Here is a 17,887-nt window from a genome sequence, read left to right as displayed (position 1 = left end):
TTCAATGTAGTCCCACCGTGGGGTCAAAGTTAGATAATTAATGGAATGTCCTACATAATAGTAGTACAAAAATAATGTCGATAATCTGGAAAACAAATACAAGCTCCAGAGGCACAAAATCTACCGTTGATGCATCAATACATTTATTTATCAGTCTTCTTACAATTTAAATGAAATATTTTCTATAGAACTAAAAAGAATGATAAATAAATGTATTGATGCATCCACGGTTGATTTTGTGCCTCTGGAGCTTGTACTTGTTCTCCAGATTATCGATCTTGTTCTTGTACTGCTGTCATGTAAGACATTCCGTTAATCATTTAACTTTGACCTTACGGTGGGACTACATTGAAGTTAAATGAAACTTTTTTGAATTCAAATAGGACATTTTAAACCTTAAAGACCAAAACAGGATTACACTCAAACATAACGGACCAAATTATTACTTTACCCTTAAATAAATCTAATTATGAAGTAGAAATTCAGTTAGTTTTTTGAGTTAATTGATAATTTGGTGATCAAGTTGAGATTCAAGTGAAAAGTAGAAGAATAACTTTGATTATACTTAATTCCTAGTTATCACACTAAATTAAGTTATATTAAATACAAAAATATCAAATAGTTTCAACTTTGAATTTCTTGTAAAATTATCTCTAATAATTTTATTGGATATTATTATTATTATTATTATTATTATTATTATTATTATTATTATTATTATTATTATTATTATTATTATTATTATTATTATTATGCAAAAACTCTTTTTATATTATAAATACATATATAAGAATCTAATGAATAAATTTATTATTATTTTTGTCTAAAAAATACAAAAAATTATGGTACAATATTATTGTGTAATTAATAATAATAATTTTATTTTATTTTTTTATATAGTGTAATTGATACTAATGAATGTCACTGAATGCGTATTCGGTGATGATAATTGTATGAGTATATCTACTTATAATCTTACATAGTGTATTCACATATATATAATCAATATTTGAATCATTTCTTAATGAAATATATATCTGATTTGGAGTTAGAGAAAATTCAATATAACAAAATGAAATATACAAACATAGTTAGAGAAAATTCAATATAACAAAATGAAATATACAAACATCAAAACATAAAAGTAAACAAATTATAATAATATACTTTTAAATTGATTATTTGATTGAAAGGAATTATCTCTTTGCGTTAATACTTTTTTATTAATCTTGAATAGAAAATAACAAATTATCAAAACATGCTATAGAAATTGGCGTCGCCCGGACTTGAACCGGAGACCTTCAGTGTGTTAGACTGACGTGATAACCAACTACACCACGACACCTTTTTTGTTGAAATTACTTTTCCAGAAGAATTTTATTTCGTATTGTAGTGCTCCTTCATAAAGTTCTAAAGTAACAAGCCTATATCGTTCTAATACTTGAAATTTCTTAAAAAAATTATGTTAATCTTTGATGGATGATGTTAGAGCTTTTAAAATTTTAAGAATAAAACTAAAACACATCTATGTTTGCAATTTTAAATATCAAACTTAATATTTACTGAATTTTTGTATACCAAGACAATTTGTAGGAAATTGCTATATTTTATTTGCTGAATAATTAACTTCTTTGGTTAATCCGGACATAAACCAGACAAAACGTACCGCATTTTTTGCTTTTCATGTCACAAAGTACAAACCTACTTTAAAGGCTTCAATCAAAACTCAAAAGGCTAGGCATTTGTTTCTGATAACTGAAAAAGATAAAATACTAAACACAAAATATAAAAGATAGAAATATAAAATTTAATATTTTTGTATTTTGTTTAATGATAAAATAAAATAAATTATAAAAATTTAATTTATTTTTATTTTTTAAATTTAAAAATTTTTAAAAAATATAATAATAAAAAATATAATTTTAATAACAATAAAAAATAAATTATATTATTTATTAGTATTTTTGTGTTTAATATTTTTAAATATAATATTTTATGTTTTTACGTCTCTGTTTTAATGTTATGTTCCTGTAAACAAACGCGGTCAATACGAAGGATGGAGGACATGTCGCCGTCACGTTTTCCGTTCCCGTTCGTATCGTAATACGTATTGCTAACGGACTAACGGAGCCTCCCCAGTATCCAAAAGGTTTCTTCAGTTTTCTTGCTAGCCTTTCTCATTCTTCTTCGAGAAATCGCACCACTCTCTTCATCGATGTTTAGGGTTTAACGTATAGAGTTTAGGGTCCTAATAAATTGCATCACTTTTTCGATAGGCGACTCACCACCACCACCACATGTAAACGAAAGTGATTATACGAAGGTAGAAGCTAGTATTGAAGAGCTTCCTAAAACAAAGAAAAATTAAGAAATCCAGAAGCTACGACAATTAAAAGAGTCCAGTCCATGAAGTGATTTCAATATATTGTCAAACGAAAACCAACAAATTGCAACAAATAACAAATAGTCATTTTTATTTAAACCTCCAAATAGTACTCCATTAACAATGGGGACGTGATGCGATTTATTGTCTAAAAAAACGTGAATAAAATATCAATTTCACGATATCATCAAGATCCATGGTTTGAAGAGAGGTGCGATTTATCGGAGAAGAGAAGAAAATGGTTTGCGTGTTGAAAGATCGATGTTATATTACTTATATATATATATATAATTATCACCGTTGATGTAAATGAAGGGTTGAGATTAGTGGGATCCGCTCCCTCCTGAATTCCCAAAGCCCAAAGGCCCCCCTATATTGAGAGAGAGAGAGAGAGAGAGAGATAGAGACTAATCATTATTGAATTCAACTCTATACTGCGTAATCATTTGCTTTGTTGTTTCTCTTCCCTTCTGTTCTCTTCTCTGTTTTCTCTTTTGCGAGTACTACTACCACCACTTTATTAGTATTTTACTCATTCCTTAATCCTTTTCACTCCCCTCGCTCTCTAATCTATGTTCTTATGCCACCCAAATTAATACTACAACACTATCTGTAAAATCACTGAGTCAAATTATCCAACTCGCCGAGTCACGTTCCCCGATCTTCACAGATGTCCAACACACGCTCCCCGACGCGTTCCTCCGAGGACATCGTCGATTCCACGCCGTTTCTCGGCAATACCGGGACTGGCGCTGCCACCGACGAATTCAATTCAGGCCGCCGATTCGTACGGCGGCAGAGCCTCCGACAGGCGGCGAGGTTCCTCCGGCAGGCGAGCGGGAGGAGGATGATGAGAGAGCCGTCGATGGTGGTGCGAGAGACGGCGGCGGAGCAATTGGAGGAGAGGCAGAGCGATTGGGCGTATTCGAAGCCGGTGGTGATCCTCGACATGGTTTGGAACTTCGCGTTCGTCGTGGTGGCGGCGACGGTGTTGTTTCTGAGCAGGAAAGAATCTCCGGAAATGCCTCTGAGGCTGTGGATTATAGGTTACGCTATGCAGTGCGTCCTTCACATGGTTTGCGTTTGCGTTGAGTACAGGAGAAGGAGGAGGATCCAGCGGTCGCAGTCTCTGAACGGTGGTGGAGAAGAAAGGGTTGGAAGCAGTGGGAATTTGAGTTCACCTTCGAGGGAGGGTTCTTCGCACTATGTCACATTGGGCCAGTTGGATGAAGACAGCACTAGGTGAATTTCTTCACCTTCTTAGTTACTTTTGGTATTGAATATTGAAGCATTTATGGTTTATGTCTTCAGAATTTTGGATCTACATGATAGTTACATGTTGTTAATCTGTTCCGATGCTTGCTATGAATTTTATGTTGTTTTGATATAATTAGGAGTTGTAGGTTTGAGTGAAGTGATTCTGCTTACCTATTCTTGTTCTTTTTATTGAGTTCAGTCTACCATGTATTTTGCTGGTTAAGATTAATCGTAGTTCTGAGCATAAGAGGTGCTTGTCTTAGATTTGAATCTATGCCTCACAAAGCAAAGTTGGTTACTATTTCAACCAGTTCTTGTATTTGATATGGCCAGCTTTTGGCAGAATTGAATCAGAGCTGATTCAGGGATATATGCTATGGGACATTTTTGCATTAATTTGAACACATGAGCTTTAGCTGACGTTAAGCAAAGACTAGCTTTGTTAGCAGACAACCCTACCTAAGATTCAATAAACATCTCAAAGAGCCGATGTGGCTGCTGTAATTTACTCTTTAGGATAGTAGAGAACTAGAGATTCAAGTTAATTTGAAAAATATTGCATGCTCACTGAAAGCCTCTTAAATTGGAATATCTCTAACATCCCTCTCATGTTACTTTGAGTTACTCAAATGATTTGGTAATGTAAGTTTGATGGTAAAGAGATGATAGAGAGTGTTATGAGAATAAAAAGGAAGCCAACTGCTCGAGGCTCCTACATGGTGGCGGGGTCTGGAGAAGATAGATATGGCACCTTACCCCGTTGAGTACAGTGGATTTTTTGGGCTTGAAATCCATGGTATTAGGTCACAAGGTTCTAACCAAAAGTTAAGTGTGTAAGGACTAGACCAGTGATAGTTTAATTTATATGACATGAGTACCATCTATTGTGTTACCAACTTACCATGTACGTGTCACTGTTATTTTTCTTGTGTGATGCATTTTTAATGTTTGTTATTTTTTCTTATCAGTGTTGCAAAGCATTTGGAATCAGCAAATACGATGTTTTCTTTTATTTGGTGGATTATTGGGTTCTACTGGGTATCAGCTGGTAGTCAATCTTTAGTCGAAGAATCTCCTCTTCTTTACTGGTTTGTGCTCCCTCAGCTTCCGTTGTTCAGCATGTTTATATATCCACTATCAAATGTTCTATTTACAATTTACCCACCTTTTAGCAAGTATACCCTTGTTTACCTATTTTGATTGAACACTGTTGACAGAATCTGCTTGCTTTTCAGGCTATGTATAATCTTCCTTGGTTTTGATGTCTTCTTTGTTGTATTCTGTGTTGCACTGGCATGTATTATTGGTATCGCTGTTTGCTGTTGTCTTCCATGCATCATTGCCCTTCTTTATGCAGTTGCAGACCAGGTATGCATCTGAAATCAGTCATCAAATGTTCTTTTATGTGTTATAGCTGGATGGATTTAGTGTCTCAAGTGCCAATGGAAGTACTATATTCATATTCCCTATAAAATTGGGCTTTGAAATTGCATTTTAACATTGAACTATTTCAATACATAATTATAGCTAAAAAAAAACCCATAATACTAGAATCTTTGTATTTTGTGAAACACAAGAATGAATGCTACGAAACTATATTAATGTTATGGTTGTGTTAACCAGGAGTTATATGTGTGCTGATTTTGACTGATTAGAGAAGTATGAATTTATTTGTTTCATTATTAAAGTTGTTAAAGTTAAATCAGATGTACATACTTATTGTATTAACCCACTGATGGAACTCATTGTTACAATATAATGTAGCAATATGATGCAAGTGCAAAAATAATGGTTTGCTCCATAGGCTCTCCTTTTGTGCTTGTTACCAATTACCAATTTATTTGCAAAACCTCAAGTGACTGTTCTTACTATGGATGTCTATCCCTAAAATTCTGAGGGCTGAAAATGAGTCAAATTATAACATTAGATACTTATAATTTGGAGAGCTACAGGATCTATCTGGAGATAACCAGTTAATGTGAATTGGAGTTTCTTTAACCTTATGTCTTCGTTATTTATCATGAGGTGTTTCTGCACATGAAGTATATCTTCAAACTTATTTCCTATGACTTTTTTGGAGATTATAAATGTGTCACTTATTATTGACATCTATATGCAATCTTGGTACTTGTAAGTTGGTTGCTAGCCTGAATAAATGAAGTTTATTTTAGTTCATATTTATTTTGATTATACATGATAATGCTTTTGTGTAGCCAAGGGCTATTTTGTTTGGAGATATTTGCTGTGATTTATAGTTGCCCTGTACCTTGGTTTCATCTTTGAGTGTGCGTGTGCCCATGCTCACACATGTGGGTAAAAAAGCAGGAAGGAGCATCAAAAGAGGATATTGAGCAGCTATCAAAGTATAAATTTCGGAAAGTTGAAAACAATGAGAAACTTGCTGGAAATACACAAGGACCTGTTGGAGGAGTAATGACCGAATGCCGATCTGACTCACCTGGTGAACATGTTCTTGCTGAGGAGGATGCGGTATTGTTATGAATTTCTGTTATATGCATGTGGACTTTAGTTTTTCTCCCTTTTCCAAGTAATTTTGATATAAGAATGTTGTCCCATGATGTAGGAATGTTGCATCTGCCTTTCGTCCTATGACGATGGGGTTGAACTAAGACAACTTCCTTGTGGTCATCATTTTCACTGCTCCTGCGTTGATAAATGGCTGTATATCAATGCTACTTGCCCACTCTGCAAGTATAACATCTTGAAAAGTAGCAACCTCGGTCAAGAGGAAGTGTAGAAGATGTTTGCGAAGGTTGTAGCAGCCATGTTTCGTTGAGGAATCCGTATGCTGCCTTGGTTGACAGTCAGCACACTAGGCAGTGCATGTTGATATATACATTTTGATACAGGCCCTAAACAGTTGGTACTTGCGGCTGCTATTTGCTTGTTATCTTGTAGCGATAGCTGGTTTGATTATTTTTAGGTATTGTAACTTTATAACTCGTTGTGTATATCAGTGTTATTTGGTTCGTGCCGGTTACAATCATGGCAATTCGGTTTGTTGTTTTCAACTTCATCATTAACACTGAAAATATTATTGTGAAATGAACAGAACGGAGTATAGTCTATAAAATTTACATTCCTTGGATAGTTTTGATGAATTATTACGTTATATGATTTTTGACATAGTAGGTATTTGATGAGTTAAATATTTTTTTGTTACGTTGTTGTAATAAGACATAATTAACCAATGGCTCTTCGGTGGGGCGTTTGATTGCTTTAAACTTTAAAGATGTTATTCCTCCAATCCCCAGCCTATCTGAATGATCTTTATATTTGTAGCGTAAAGTGAAAAATCATTGCAAAGTTTATAAGTCAAGCAGGCAGTAGAAAGGCAAAGCCTTTTGGACTGCGCTGTCTAAACAATGTCATAAATGATTCTGATTCTACTTAGTTTAGATTAGATTCAGTTGATTGTAAGAAAAAATTACTTTACAATTCGTAGTGACCACAAAATACGAATAAATTGCCACAATAATCTTATATATGGTGCAATTTTCATGTGGATGTAACTATATTAGAATGTTGTATGTTTAAAAAATCGCGGATCACACGTACGATGGTTACATTTGCAACAATAATTTTGTTAAAATCCCAAATACAGTTATTTAGCCACACAAAAATATTAAATTTTAATCATGTGAGAAAAAAATTTGAGTTTAATTTTGTTGTATGGATAACATAAAACATTTTATAGAGTTGTCTAATCATATCTGTTACGTAACCAATATAAAGGATAGTTTTTACTTATATATCGTTATGTAATTACATATATGTATAAAATTATTTTATACCATTGATAGTGTATTAAAATTAAATTCTAATTTTATATAATAAAAAATCATATTTAGTAAAAAGTTTAATTTTGATCCTTTTTTTTATACAATAGTCCAATCATATCCGAACGAAAATAATAATTATTTTTTATAATATGATATTATATAATTGGATAAACATATAAAGCTATTTTACATTAACAGTATATCATAATTAAATTTTTTAATAAAAATCAATGGAGAGAATCCATCCCATAATAACAATTCTAAAAAAGCAATGGTGGGCCTCTCAGCCCAAAAAGAGTACCCAGCATTCAAAAATCAGAAAGAGAGATACCAACGGCTAGTTGCAGTTTCTAGCATGGAAAGGTAAAAAAGAAAGCGCAGGCCCCAACGGTCATATTCATATTCATGCTATCTAATCTCCTTTTATAAGTCTCTCACTTTAACCCTAATCGCGTATGATTTCTTTCTTTCTTCTCTGTACCGTCGCTTCTTAATTTTCTCTCTCACACTCTCTTTCCGCTCTCTTTTTGCGGTAATCCCCTAAGTTTCGAACTTTGTTTTTCTTCTCGAGTCAATTCCAATGGAGACACCATCATCCGCAAGAAGAGTCACAAGATCACAGACCTTGGCTTCTTCCAACGGCAACAGCATTCCTCTTTCAAGTGACTATTTCAGTATTTCTATTTCTTTCCTCTCTTCTTTTCCTCCAACAATGCTAAATAATAAACAAAGAAAGATCAAAATTTTCTTCCACTTAAATCAACCCATTTCGTTACTTCCAAATGGGATAACATCAATTTTAATTCTTTTTTGCTCATTGCATCAGGAAAAATGGAGGATTCTGAAAAGAGCATGTCAAAGTCAAGGCAAAGAAGTACACAAAAGCAGCAAGATCGATCAGCGCTGATCGACATAACAAACGATTCTCCGATCGTGGGGTTGGCGAATGGGGGAAGTCTGGAGACCCCCTTGGGTGGGAAGCAGAGGGGAAGCAGCAGCAGGGTGAAGAAGACGCCGGGTTCCGGCGAGGCGCTGCTAAGGGGTCAGGTGAAGACGCTGTTGCAGAAGGTTGAAGAAGAAGCTGTGCTTTCCAAACTCTCACTTGAAAGCCGTCCTTTTCTTCAACTAGTGACTTCTCCAATGGGTCTTCTTGCTCCAACCCCTGCAAACACCCCACAAATCCCGAATCTTTCGGGTTCTTTTGACACTGGTTTGGTTTCTGTCACACCTTCTCCCATTGTCCAAGAGCAGTTGATTTCTCAGGTTCGTTTTCAATTTTATGGTTTGACAGGATTCAGTTAAGCTGAATATAAATTGAATAACTTTTGTTGTTGTTTGTTGTGGCAGGTGGTGAATCATGTATTTGAGGGGAAGAATGAAGAGAACTCCGAATCTGAAAAGAGTTTGATAACAAGGTCATTACTTCTTGATTTCTCTGAAAAATCTGAGATATCCGAAGAATGCTGCTCTGAGCTGAGTGAAGTGATGCAAGGAAGTGTGGATAGTAGCTGCAACACACAGAAGACCATTTCAGAGGACGACGATGCTTCAGTTTGGTCGATACAGGTGAATGCAAGCACCCGTGATGAAGAAGATGAGGAGGAGGAAGTAGCCGAAGAAGAGGAGGAGGAAGATTACTATGAGGATGTGGAAGAAGAAGGAGGATATGATGTTGATGAACTGTGTGAAGGCTTGAACAAGATAAGCATGAATGAAGGTAGCACATATGCAGGGAAGCACATAAGATTTGTATACAACAGTGATGACGAGCTCATCAAAGAAGAAGAGGAAGGAGGAAACAGTTCTTCTTCTTCTTCGTCGTCGTCTTCGCCAAACGTGATGCATTTGAAAGGATTGCCAACCCCAAAAGGAAAGCATCTACGCTTTTCGGAGGAAGAGGAAGGGAAATAGGATGAGAATTTCTGCCGGTTGTCTCTTTTGACACCATTTTAAGCTTTTTAATACCTTGTGTTTTTTGTTCCTTTGGCTGGATTGGAGTACATCTGACTTGCTTTGTCAATTGAAACCAGTTAGCGACCACAATTGGTGTGGTCAAATACCACAATAAAATAGTTTCCTTTATTTTAATATTTTTACTAAATCATTTTCTATGGAATTATTCTTTATAATGTTACACTTAAAATTGTCTTATAATCAAAACGCAGCTTAAAATTTAAAATACCAAATGCGTAGTATAAAAAATGTGAAAATATTTTTGCTTACAAAAATATTATTTATACACTAAAATTAACTACTAATATATTTATATTTTAACATATATTTTATACTGTGACACAAATTATAATGTGTCAGTGTGCAATTTGTTTAGATGCACTACTTGCTTTGTGCATGTGATACTTGATCTTATATGGATTTTTATTTTCATGTTGCTAAGTTTGCTACCAATTGTATTTGTAGGTCTAGTTGCCAATGTTATCCACAATTAATTACCAAAAGAATACAAGTTAAAAAGATGAGAAGCTATAATTACTTAACATAAAGAAATACAAATTGTTTATCCAACACACATTTAAAAGGCTTACCTACCTACTAGAATAATTTTTAAAAGAGCTTCCTAAACCTACACAAAATCAAGTGTTCTAACGTGTGCACATTATGACAAAGTGAATGAGAAATTCTGTTGGATTAAATCTTTAACTACTCACTATTAGTATCTTCAAGTTCATTATTAGGTGTGTACAGTAACGTCAAAACACAAAAGGCATTTATATAAGGATTATCTATATCTCACTTTATTGATTTTGCATTAGTTCTGCACTAAAATTCAGCAGAACAAATCAGAGCTAATTTCTATCCAATGAACTAAAAAAAATACAATATCATCGTTCACCGCATATCCAACATAAAGTGAAGAACAAAGCTAAACCTTTCTACTCCTTAAATTTCAAAAATATGTGTATCTATGTATGCTCACTACTCCTCAGTTAAAGAGTCAAAAGAGAAAAATATCATCACCTACCTAATTTACGGCTCTACAATTTAAAACACCAAAGCCACTGGAATTTGACAAGTGAAACATATCAACTAATCATTTCAATTTAAAGTCTCAACAAGAAGATTAACCAGGACAAAACTTCCTGATTCATTACAATAAATTATGAAACTATGAATTTTATTCCTTATACTAAGAAATAGTAATGCATGATAGTTGAATTTGGCTTTGAAAAAGGTTTAGTAACAGTAATAGAAAAAGATACTTGGTTCTTGTGAGCTCGATTGAGAGAGAACGCGAAGAAGGATCAAAGTAGGCGGAGCGATGGCGGCAACAAAGAGAAGGAGCGACGGCGGCATGACAGTAGCAGAGCGACAGCGGTGCGAGCAAGAGGAGCGACAATGGCGCGAACGTGGGGAGCGAAGCGGCACAATAGCAACAGAGTGTAACGACGGCGCGAGCAAGAGGAGCGACGGCGGCGCAACCATGGCAGAGCGACAACGGCAGCGGATAACGACGATTGAAAATGGTGTGACTTTGGAGGTTAGTCATGAAATAGAAAATTTGGGGGAAATGGACGCGGATTAATGATAAAAATGGTGTGAATTTGAGAGTTAACGATGAAATGGTGTTTCTGAACTTTGGACCGGGAAATGAGCACGGGACTTCGTTTTTTGTAATAAAAATCGACTCGATTTTAATTAAAAAAAGAATAATATTCTAAAAGTCTATTTTATACATTAAATTTACACCATTTATTTGATTTTAGAAAACAATTTATACTGTTTAAAATTATTTATGGTAAACGATGTTGATAATTTTAAATAATAAAATAAATATCATATTTATCGATTTTAAAATAAAAATATTTTTAACTCCTAATAATAAAAAAAAAGTTAATGCATCATAAAAAAAAAAATCGAAAATCAGGATATCAGTTTTATTGTTTTATTTTAATTATCCTTTTTTTTAATATCAACATCAAACTATCGAAAAATACGAACAGGAGAAATAGTCAATTGATTTTTTCGTCGAAAAATACGCTTCCTTGTCTTGGCCGCCCATATGGGCGTGTGGCAAGTCCTGTAGTGGAGTGTTGCACACCAGCTTCTCTTTCTCTTAAAAGGTACTTTTTTTTATTGGTTCTTTTTGTTCCTGCTTTACTTCTCTTTTGTTATTAACTTATTATTCACCTATAATTATCAAAAAATCAAAATACTCGATGATTAACGTCTAAAACAAAAATCATCAATTCTTTCTAAAAAATACCCAAAAAAAATATTTAATATGCTCATGCAGCATCGGACAGCAAAATATGGACACCGAAGCTCGAGATGGCCATGGAAAAGGAACGATGTCGGTGGAAATACGGGACAGAGCTTCGATAGGAATACAAGAGCCACAGGAGAGAAGATGTAATAGTTTAGCTCTTGATCGGCATCGTAGCGGGAAGGTTATGGCGGAAACAGACCGGCCAAGGGATGCATCAATGGCACAAGAATCTCATGATCTCATCCTTCATCAGCGGTCATGGAGTGGACGATAGCGCTAGAATAGATTCCGGATTGGGGAATGGGCTTCTGATGGAGAGGGCAGTGTCTTCGGATCGGGTCGGGTCTGTTAGTGGATCTTGACCCATGACCAAACAAAAAAAATACAATAATTCATTAATTCCTCTTGTAAAAAAAGTAGGAATCCACTTTTCAAGATTCCAGCTCACAGAATCAAACAGTATCTCTCCGAATCACTTTCACGTTGACCGAATCACTTTCAGTGACAGAGTCATCACTTTTGTTAGGTACTGAAGGCTTTCTTTGTCTGTGTTCAACGAAAGTTACCTGGGTGAACTAGTTCTAGGGAGAGGGACAGAGACTTACTTTCACAGGGCCGGGCACGCTCATATTAGTGGCAATCCAAGAGGTATAAGAATTAGAATTAGATAGCATACGTCGGCCGTGTGCTTAAGCCCTGTCTTTAGTGATCGGCAGGTGAATCTGGTAGAAATTCGAGTGGATCCGGGTTACTGGGGATTCCGGCCACATAGCTTTCCTGATGGGAGTATGGGACAGAGTGGACCAATTCTGGGACTGGGCCGTAACACTCTGTAAAATAGTTTTTTGAATAGTTTTTGAATTTTTTGTTGTTGGTTACTTGTTTATGATGATAACAGATGCGTGGCCCTTCGCCTCCTTCATATGCTGTGATGTACACTCTTGGTTTTTCTTTGTGGCCCTACTATAGGGTCTATGGAGTGCTAGATTCTTTATATAATAATCATCTTGTACGACTGTGTAACTCTTTGAAATTTGTTGCTATAAAATATACACGTCATTTATTTCTTTTTCTTTATGTTGCTTCTGATTATAGACTATGGATTCCAAGGTATCAGGGATTATTCTTTTTCAATTCTCTCTGCGTTTTTATGTGCATATGCTTCACTTTGCTGCTGAAAATTATAACTTAATCTTGAATTTTTACTGTTATATGAGAGTAACCGATTACGGACTACTATCGTTTACCTAACTGACTCTCACTTATATCTTTAATACTAGTAAAATTATATTATTTTATCATTTTGTTATTCTTTTGAAGTATAATTGAATTTTGCTGCCTTTTTTTTTCAGGATTTCTGTGCTATATCCTTGTGGATTACCTTAAATTCTGAAAGCAATTTGTGTACGGATTTGGAAATGTACTTGTTGGAGAGCAAGGCGGGTGCCATAGTTTGCATGCTTTTGGCCCTTTTCTTCTTGGGGACATGGCCTGCTATCTTGACTTTGTTAGAGAGGCGAGGGCGTCTTCCTCAGCATACTTATCTTGATTACTCGCTCACCAATTTCCTTGCTGCTCTTTTTATTGCATTCACAGTTGGTCAGATAGGCAAGAGCACACCAAGTGAGCCAAATTTTTTAGCTCAACTTGCTCAGGTGAGTCTCTTAAAAATGGCTTTGTAAAATCTACGTCCTTGAATGTTCCAGATTTTCCAAAAGCTCTATGTTTTGGATCCCTCATAGTTACACACTAACAAAGCTCATATTCTAATTCTTCATATTTTAGTAATACATACACATTAACCGCATGCTTAGCTTCATTGTGTGTTATTGCCTACAATTGGTTCAATAATTTGCTTATGTGCAGGATAATTGGCCCTCTGTTCTGTTTGCAATGGGGGGTGGTGTGGTCCTAAGCCTTGGGAATCTGGCCTCGCAATATGCTTTTGCTTTTGTTGGGTTGTCAGTTACTGAAGTCATCACTGCAAGCATAACTGTTGTTATAGGTATAAATTAACTGATCACACAAAAATTATAACATATTCAGAATAATGCAGTTGAACATACTGTGTCAGGATGAGTGTGCTTATGCTACGATCTTATGTTACTTGCAATAATTGTTACTTTGTTAGCTTGCTTTCTCACTGAAATTTTGCTGCACTATCTTGTTCCAACTCTGACAGGCACAAGCTTGAATTACTTTTTGGATGGAAAAATCAATAGAGCTGAGATTCTTTTTCCTGGAGTTGGTTGCTTTCTGATTGCAGTTTGTCTAGGTTCTGCTGTTCATTCTTCGAATACTGCTGATAATAAAGTCAAGCTCAGCAATTTATCAAGTGATTATAACGCTGGATCAGTGTATGTGTTGTTAGTTACAATTAATTTGATACGTGAACGTGACTATTGATTATAGACGTTAGATAGTTGCTCCTTTAATGACTCAGTATAATTGCATCTTGATTTTGACCTTGTACTTCATTTCATCCTTGTGCACCATTGCCTTAAGGAAATTATTATCAAAGCCTCTATTTTAGCTTCTCTTTGGAAACAAAATTACCAAATGCCTATGCTTTGGGAACTTAGTAGTGATTATGTACAATAATCTAAATTTGTGAAAGCAATTGTTACAGTGTATTAAAAACCTAGTCGACCAAATCAATTAATGTTACAGCAGAAGCAGTAACTCGGCAAATGAGGAGACTCTTTTTCTGCATTATTTTTCTTCTATGAATTGCATTTCTTAAAGACCATTTTAAGTACAGTCTGCAGTTCACTGTTCCTAAGGATCATTTATTTCCATCTATTTTTGTTACTTTTAACATTCTACTTTTGGAAGCCGAAGCAATCCAGTTGGTTTGAATTTTGGTTTCTAAATGACTACTATTTGACAAATGCCATGTTCATTGTTTGTACTCTTCAACATATTTTCTTTGCTAGTATTAGCATCCATCAGTTCTAGTTCTATTGTTTCAGTTCAGCGTTTCTTCTTCCATGTAATGATTAGTATAATGCGAATCTAATGAGCAAATTCTCTTCTTTTCCCAGGGACTCTCTCACAGAGGGAGGTAAGAAGCTCAGATAAGGTGTAATTTGCTATCTTCTTGGGGATTATTAAATTTTTGATAAGATCCTAAACTTCTACCTATCCTACTGCTATTCTTACAGTAAAACCAATGGATCTTGAAAGCGGCGGTGACGAAAAAATTAAAGCAGGAACTGCTGTTTTTCTTTTAGATCTTGAGAAAAGAAGAGCTATTAAGGCAGGTGACGATGACATCATTAATTAGCAGCATTTCACTAATCTACCATGTTTGACAGATTCACTTGAAAGAAATCAAACCATTAATTTGAATTCTTCTGCAGGTGTTTGGGAAGAACACTTTCATTGGATTGGCTATAACTTTTTTTGCCGGAATATGCTTCTCTTTGTTCTCACCAGCATTCAACTTAGCAACAAATGATCAGTGGCATACACTAAAGGAAGGGGTTCCTCATTTGACTGTTTATACTGCCTTCTTCTATTTCTCAGTCTCATGTTTTGTTATTGCGATTATTCTCAATTTCATCTTCCTTTACCACCCTGTCTTAAACTTGCCCAAGTCATCGTTGACGGCGTATTTGAGAGACTGGGATGGCAGAGGTTGGGCCTTGTTGGCTGGTCTCCTTTGTGGATTTGGTAATGGTCTCCAATTTATGGGAGGCCAAGCAGCAGGATATGCGGCAGCAGATGCTGTTCAGGTGAAGTATTTTTCCTTTCATAATAGCAATTAAGTCAATAACTGATCGGCTTAAGAATATATTCTATTCACTAACAGCAAAATATAGTTTTTTTTGCTTTCAAGTTTCAACCAATAGAAATTCAAAAGTGAAGACTCACGTGCAATTGTCTAGCTGAAAATCCTTAGTTGATTTAACATGTTTGACTAAATTATCATCGAATAATTTTCAACTATTAACTTTACATAAAGACAGTGCATGTGAGTTTCAACCAAATTCAAGATATTGTCAAACCATAGTTACTTACATGCTAATTACCTACTTTTATCATTAAAATTTTTTTCCAACACCAAAAGTTGGTATCCAAAGATGGAGAATTTTTTAAAAAAGGAAGAGAGGTGATCCAATTTTTTTGGTTGGCAAATAAAATTGTTGTTACGCAAATCCCTATATTTCTCAGAAAACCTTGAGATATTCAAAATGTTATGAACAACTTAGACACATTTCCCCCCCCCCCCCCCCCCCTTTTTTATGTGACTTACAGTGTACAATAAATTGTTGAATCATTTTATCACTTTGATTCTTTGAACCCGTTGTTCAAACAGGCGCTTCCATTAGTAAGCACCTTTTGGGGCATTGTTCTATTCGGGGAATATCGGAAATCATCGCAGCGAACATACATGCTGCTCGGGAGCATGTTGTTCATGTTCATTGTGGCTGTTGCTGTCCTAATGGCTTCATCAGGGCATAGGAAATACCAATGATCATTTTATAGACAATGTAGTCATATTAGTAAATAAGAGATTTAGTATTCTGATTGTTCATTGGTGTCAACTAGACAAAGCAAACTACTACGAAAAGGGGGATGGAGAAGCAGAAATTCAGTAGGTTGAAATGTTTCTTATTTCCATGTACATTTTCAACTTTCAAGCTGTATATGTTGCACATTATTTTTCCAATGTTTCTGTATACCTCTGTTTTCTTCATTGTTATTTTATACATCAAGAAAAAAGAAAATGAAAAAATGCTTTCAAAACAATGAGACTTAGTCGCTTATGTTGGGCAAAAATATAGATCAACGGGGTTAGTATAGATGGCGTCTGGTGATAGTTGTTAGATTTTTTATTTTTAGTTTTTTTTTTTTTACAAAATATTTAAGGAACTTTGATACAAGTCATCTTACTGGAATAACGACACACTTCTATACTTTTTGAGCATTTCTTAACAAAACTTTGTCCCCTCAGTATGTGATCCTTTCCTTTCACCCAAATTGTTTCATCGTCCTTTCCTTTCACCCAAATTGTTTCATCGTTAGGCAATACACAGTTAAAATACAAAATGTTCAGGTGGGTTACGTTTAGGTGAAGATGGATTGGATACTCGTTGGTCTGGTAGAATGACAAGCCTGGTTTTTTGGTGGTACCTATAAAGGCACTTCGATGCCCAAGTTAGAGCTAGAGAGGTAAGGGGATAAATGCTAGTGTAGAATAAATCATACCTGAGAGAACAATGAGCTCTCCTTTTATAAGTGGTGTAAACTATTTTATTTTTGTGGGAGGGGTCCTACTTCATATAATTTTGAAAAGTAGATAGGAGGTAAAGATGGTCTTTGACTGTTAAGATGGCAGAAATGTTTAGGCCAATTTATATTGGGCTCGATAAAAATCCAAACATTCTGAACAGTTGCCTTCGAAGCATGAGGGTAAGCTTGGTCTCCATGCTGATTGAGTTTGGTTTTTCGTGTGTTCTGAGTATGTTGGAATTTGTACTTTTTGCCTTTAGAAGTCATGGTACTTTGTGTTTAAAAACTTTTGGACCTCTCGGTGGGCTGTTTGGACTTTTGATAGACTGTTTTGATATAACTTTTGGACTTTTGATGGACTGTTTTGATATTTTAGTTTATTTAACTTTTATTTCCGTTTTGTTAGCGTTTGGATATCTGTTTTGTTAGCGTTTTGTCAAGTTTTTTGTATTTACCCATAAAAAATGATTTGGGCTTTTTTGGTAGGCCATTTGGGCCTCTCAATGAGCTAATTTTAATATACACGTAGTATAATTATAAATCCTAATAATATAAAAAATTTTAATTCAAAAAATTCTACATAAAATAGTTCTTTAGCTAAAAAAATTAAAATGCAAAATCTTTTGATATATAAATGCGAAGTATAAAAGATTGGATCCAAGTATAATTTGAATTGGAATGCTAGTTTGAGGAAATAAAAGCTTGAAATTAGGGCTGCACACGGATCGGATCGGATCGGATATAGCCTAAAATTCTATCCGATCCGCACTGCACTCATCGGATCGGATCGGATACGATATCCGCATTTTTTTAGGCCGGATCCGATCCGATCCGCATACTTGCGGATCAGATCGGATCGAATATCGAGTATATCCGCATAATTAAAAAAAAAAAAAACTATTTTAAGATTCAATTTGACTATTTTTACAAAAAAAATCCAAAAAATTCATTTTTTTATCTGTTTAAACCTATTTACTCCTA

At 34.9% G+C, this 17,887-nt stretch overlaps 3 protein-coding genes and 1 non-coding gene across 11 annotated transcripts; 3 read left to right on the top strand and 1 right to left on the bottom strand.

The window, feature by feature from the left end:
- Positions 1 to 1,271: 1,271 nt before the first annotated feature.
- TRNAV-AAC (transfer RNA valine (anticodon AAC)) lies at positions 1,272 to 1,345 on the bottom strand. Its single transcript has one exon. It is a non-coding gene; the product is annotated as a tRNA-Val (tRNA).
- A 792-nt stretch (positions 1,346 to 2,137) lies between these two features.
- Positions 2,138 to 6,762, top strand: LOC112749530 (E3 ubiquitin-protein ligase At1g63170). The gene is made up of 5 exons (XM_025797803.3): positions 2,138 to 3,625; positions 4,609 to 4,728; positions 4,876 to 5,008; positions 5,966 to 6,130; positions 6,225 to 6,762. Exons 1-5 carry the CDS (start codon positions 3,054 to 3,056, stop codon positions 6,396 to 6,398), a joined length of 1,164 nt encoding a protein of 387 aa, XP_025653588.1. The 5' UTR covers positions 2,138 to 3,053; the 3' UTR covers positions 6,399 to 6,762.
- Positions 6,763 to 7,842: 1,080 nt separating this feature from the next.
- On the top strand, positions 7,843 to 9,531 carry LOC112749529 (uncharacterized). 2 transcript variants are annotated; one of them, XM_025797802.3, is made up of 3 exons: positions 7,843 to 8,105; positions 8,270 to 8,706; positions 8,791 to 9,531. In XM_025797802.3, exons 1-3 carry the CDS (start codon positions 8,024 to 8,026, stop codon positions 9,352 to 9,354), a joined length of 1,083 nt encoding a protein of 360 aa, XP_025653587.1. In that variant the 5' UTR covers positions 7,843 to 8,023; the 3' UTR covers positions 9,355 to 9,531. The 2 variants fall into 2 exon arrangements, with proteins under 2 accessions (XP_025653587.1, XP_025653586.1); XM_025797801.3 differs by having other exon boundaries at positions 7,893 to 8,117.
- A 1,857-nt stretch (positions 9,532 to 11,388) lies between these two features.
- On the top strand, positions 11,389 to 16,355 carry LOC112749527 (ureide permease 1). Of its 7 annotated transcripts, XM_072218622.1 has the most exons (9): positions 11,395 to 11,522; positions 11,696 to 12,194; positions 13,021 to 13,323; positions 13,535 to 13,673; positions 13,851 to 14,025; positions 14,713 to 14,732; positions 14,833 to 14,927; positions 15,031 to 15,405; positions 15,990 to 16,355. In XM_072218622.1, the coding sequence occupies exons 3-9, from the start codon at positions 13,087 to 13,089 to the stop codon at positions 16,146 to 16,148; spliced, it is 1,200 nt and encodes a 399-aa protein (XP_072074723.1). In that variant the 5' UTR covers positions 11,395 to 11,522; positions 11,696 to 12,194; positions 13,021 to 13,086; the 3' UTR covers positions 16,149 to 16,355. The 7 variants fall into 7 exon arrangements, with proteins under 7 accessions (XP_072074721.1, XP_072074723.1, XP_072074722.1 ...); XM_072218620.1 differs by lacking the exon at positions 11,696 to 12,194 and having other exon boundaries at positions 11,389 to 11,522; XM_072218621.1 differs by lacking the exon at positions 11,395 to 11,522 and having other exon boundaries at positions 11,548 to 12,194.
- Positions 16,356 to 17,887: the final 1,532 nt, after the last annotated feature.

Source organism: Arachis hypogaea, chromosome 15 (assembly GCF_003086295.3).
Source record: "Arachis hypogaea cultivar Tifrunner chromosome 15, arahy.Tifrunner.gnm2.J5K5, whole genome shotgun sequence".
NCBI lineage: Eukaryota > Viridiplantae > Streptophyta > Magnoliopsida > Fabales > Fabaceae > Arachis > Arachis hypogaea.
The sequence above is the reverse complement of the archived record's forward strand: the minus strand, read 5'-3'. Positions and strand labels throughout refer to the sequence as shown.

Excerpts from the sequence above, each read along its gene's own strand:
- LOC112749530 (XM_025797803.3), top strand. The coding sequence starts at position 3,054 with ATGTCCAACACACGCTCCCCGACGCGTTCCTCCGAGGACATCGTCGAT. Across the intron at positions 3,626-4,608 it reads TTGGATGAAGACAGCACTAG|TGTTGCAAAGCATTTGGAAT; the intron begins GTGAATTTCTTC and ends TTTTCTTATCAG. Across the intron at positions 5,009-5,965 it reads TTTATGCAGTTGCAGACCAG|GAAGGAGCATCAAAAGAGGA; the intron begins GTATGCATCTGA and ends GTAAAAAAGCAG.
- LOC112749529 (XM_025797801.3), top strand. The coding sequence starts at position 8,024 with ATGGAGACACCATCATCCGCAAGAAGAGTCACAAGATCACAGACCTTG. Across the intron at positions 8,118-8,269 it reads TCTTTCAAGTGACTATTTCA|GAAAAATGGAGGATTCTGAA; the intron begins GTATTTCTATTT and ends TCATTGCATCAG. Across the intron at positions 8,707-8,790 it reads AAGAGCAGTTGATTTCTCAG|GTGGTGAATCATGTATTTGA; the intron begins GTTCGTTTTCAA and ends TTGTTGTGGCAG.
- LOC112749527 (XM_025797800.3), top strand. The coding sequence starts at position 12,567 with ATGCGTGGCCCTTCGCCTCCTTCATATGCTGTGATGTACACTCTTGGT. Across the intron at positions 13,674-13,850 it reads AAGCATAACTGTTGTTATAG|GCACAAGCTTGAATTACTTT; the intron begins GTATAAATTAAC and ends CAACTCTGACAG. Across the intron at positions 14,928-15,030 it reads AGAAAAGAAGAGCTATTAAG|GTGTTTGGGAAGAACACTTT; the intron begins GCAGGTGACGAT and ends ATTCTTCTGCAG.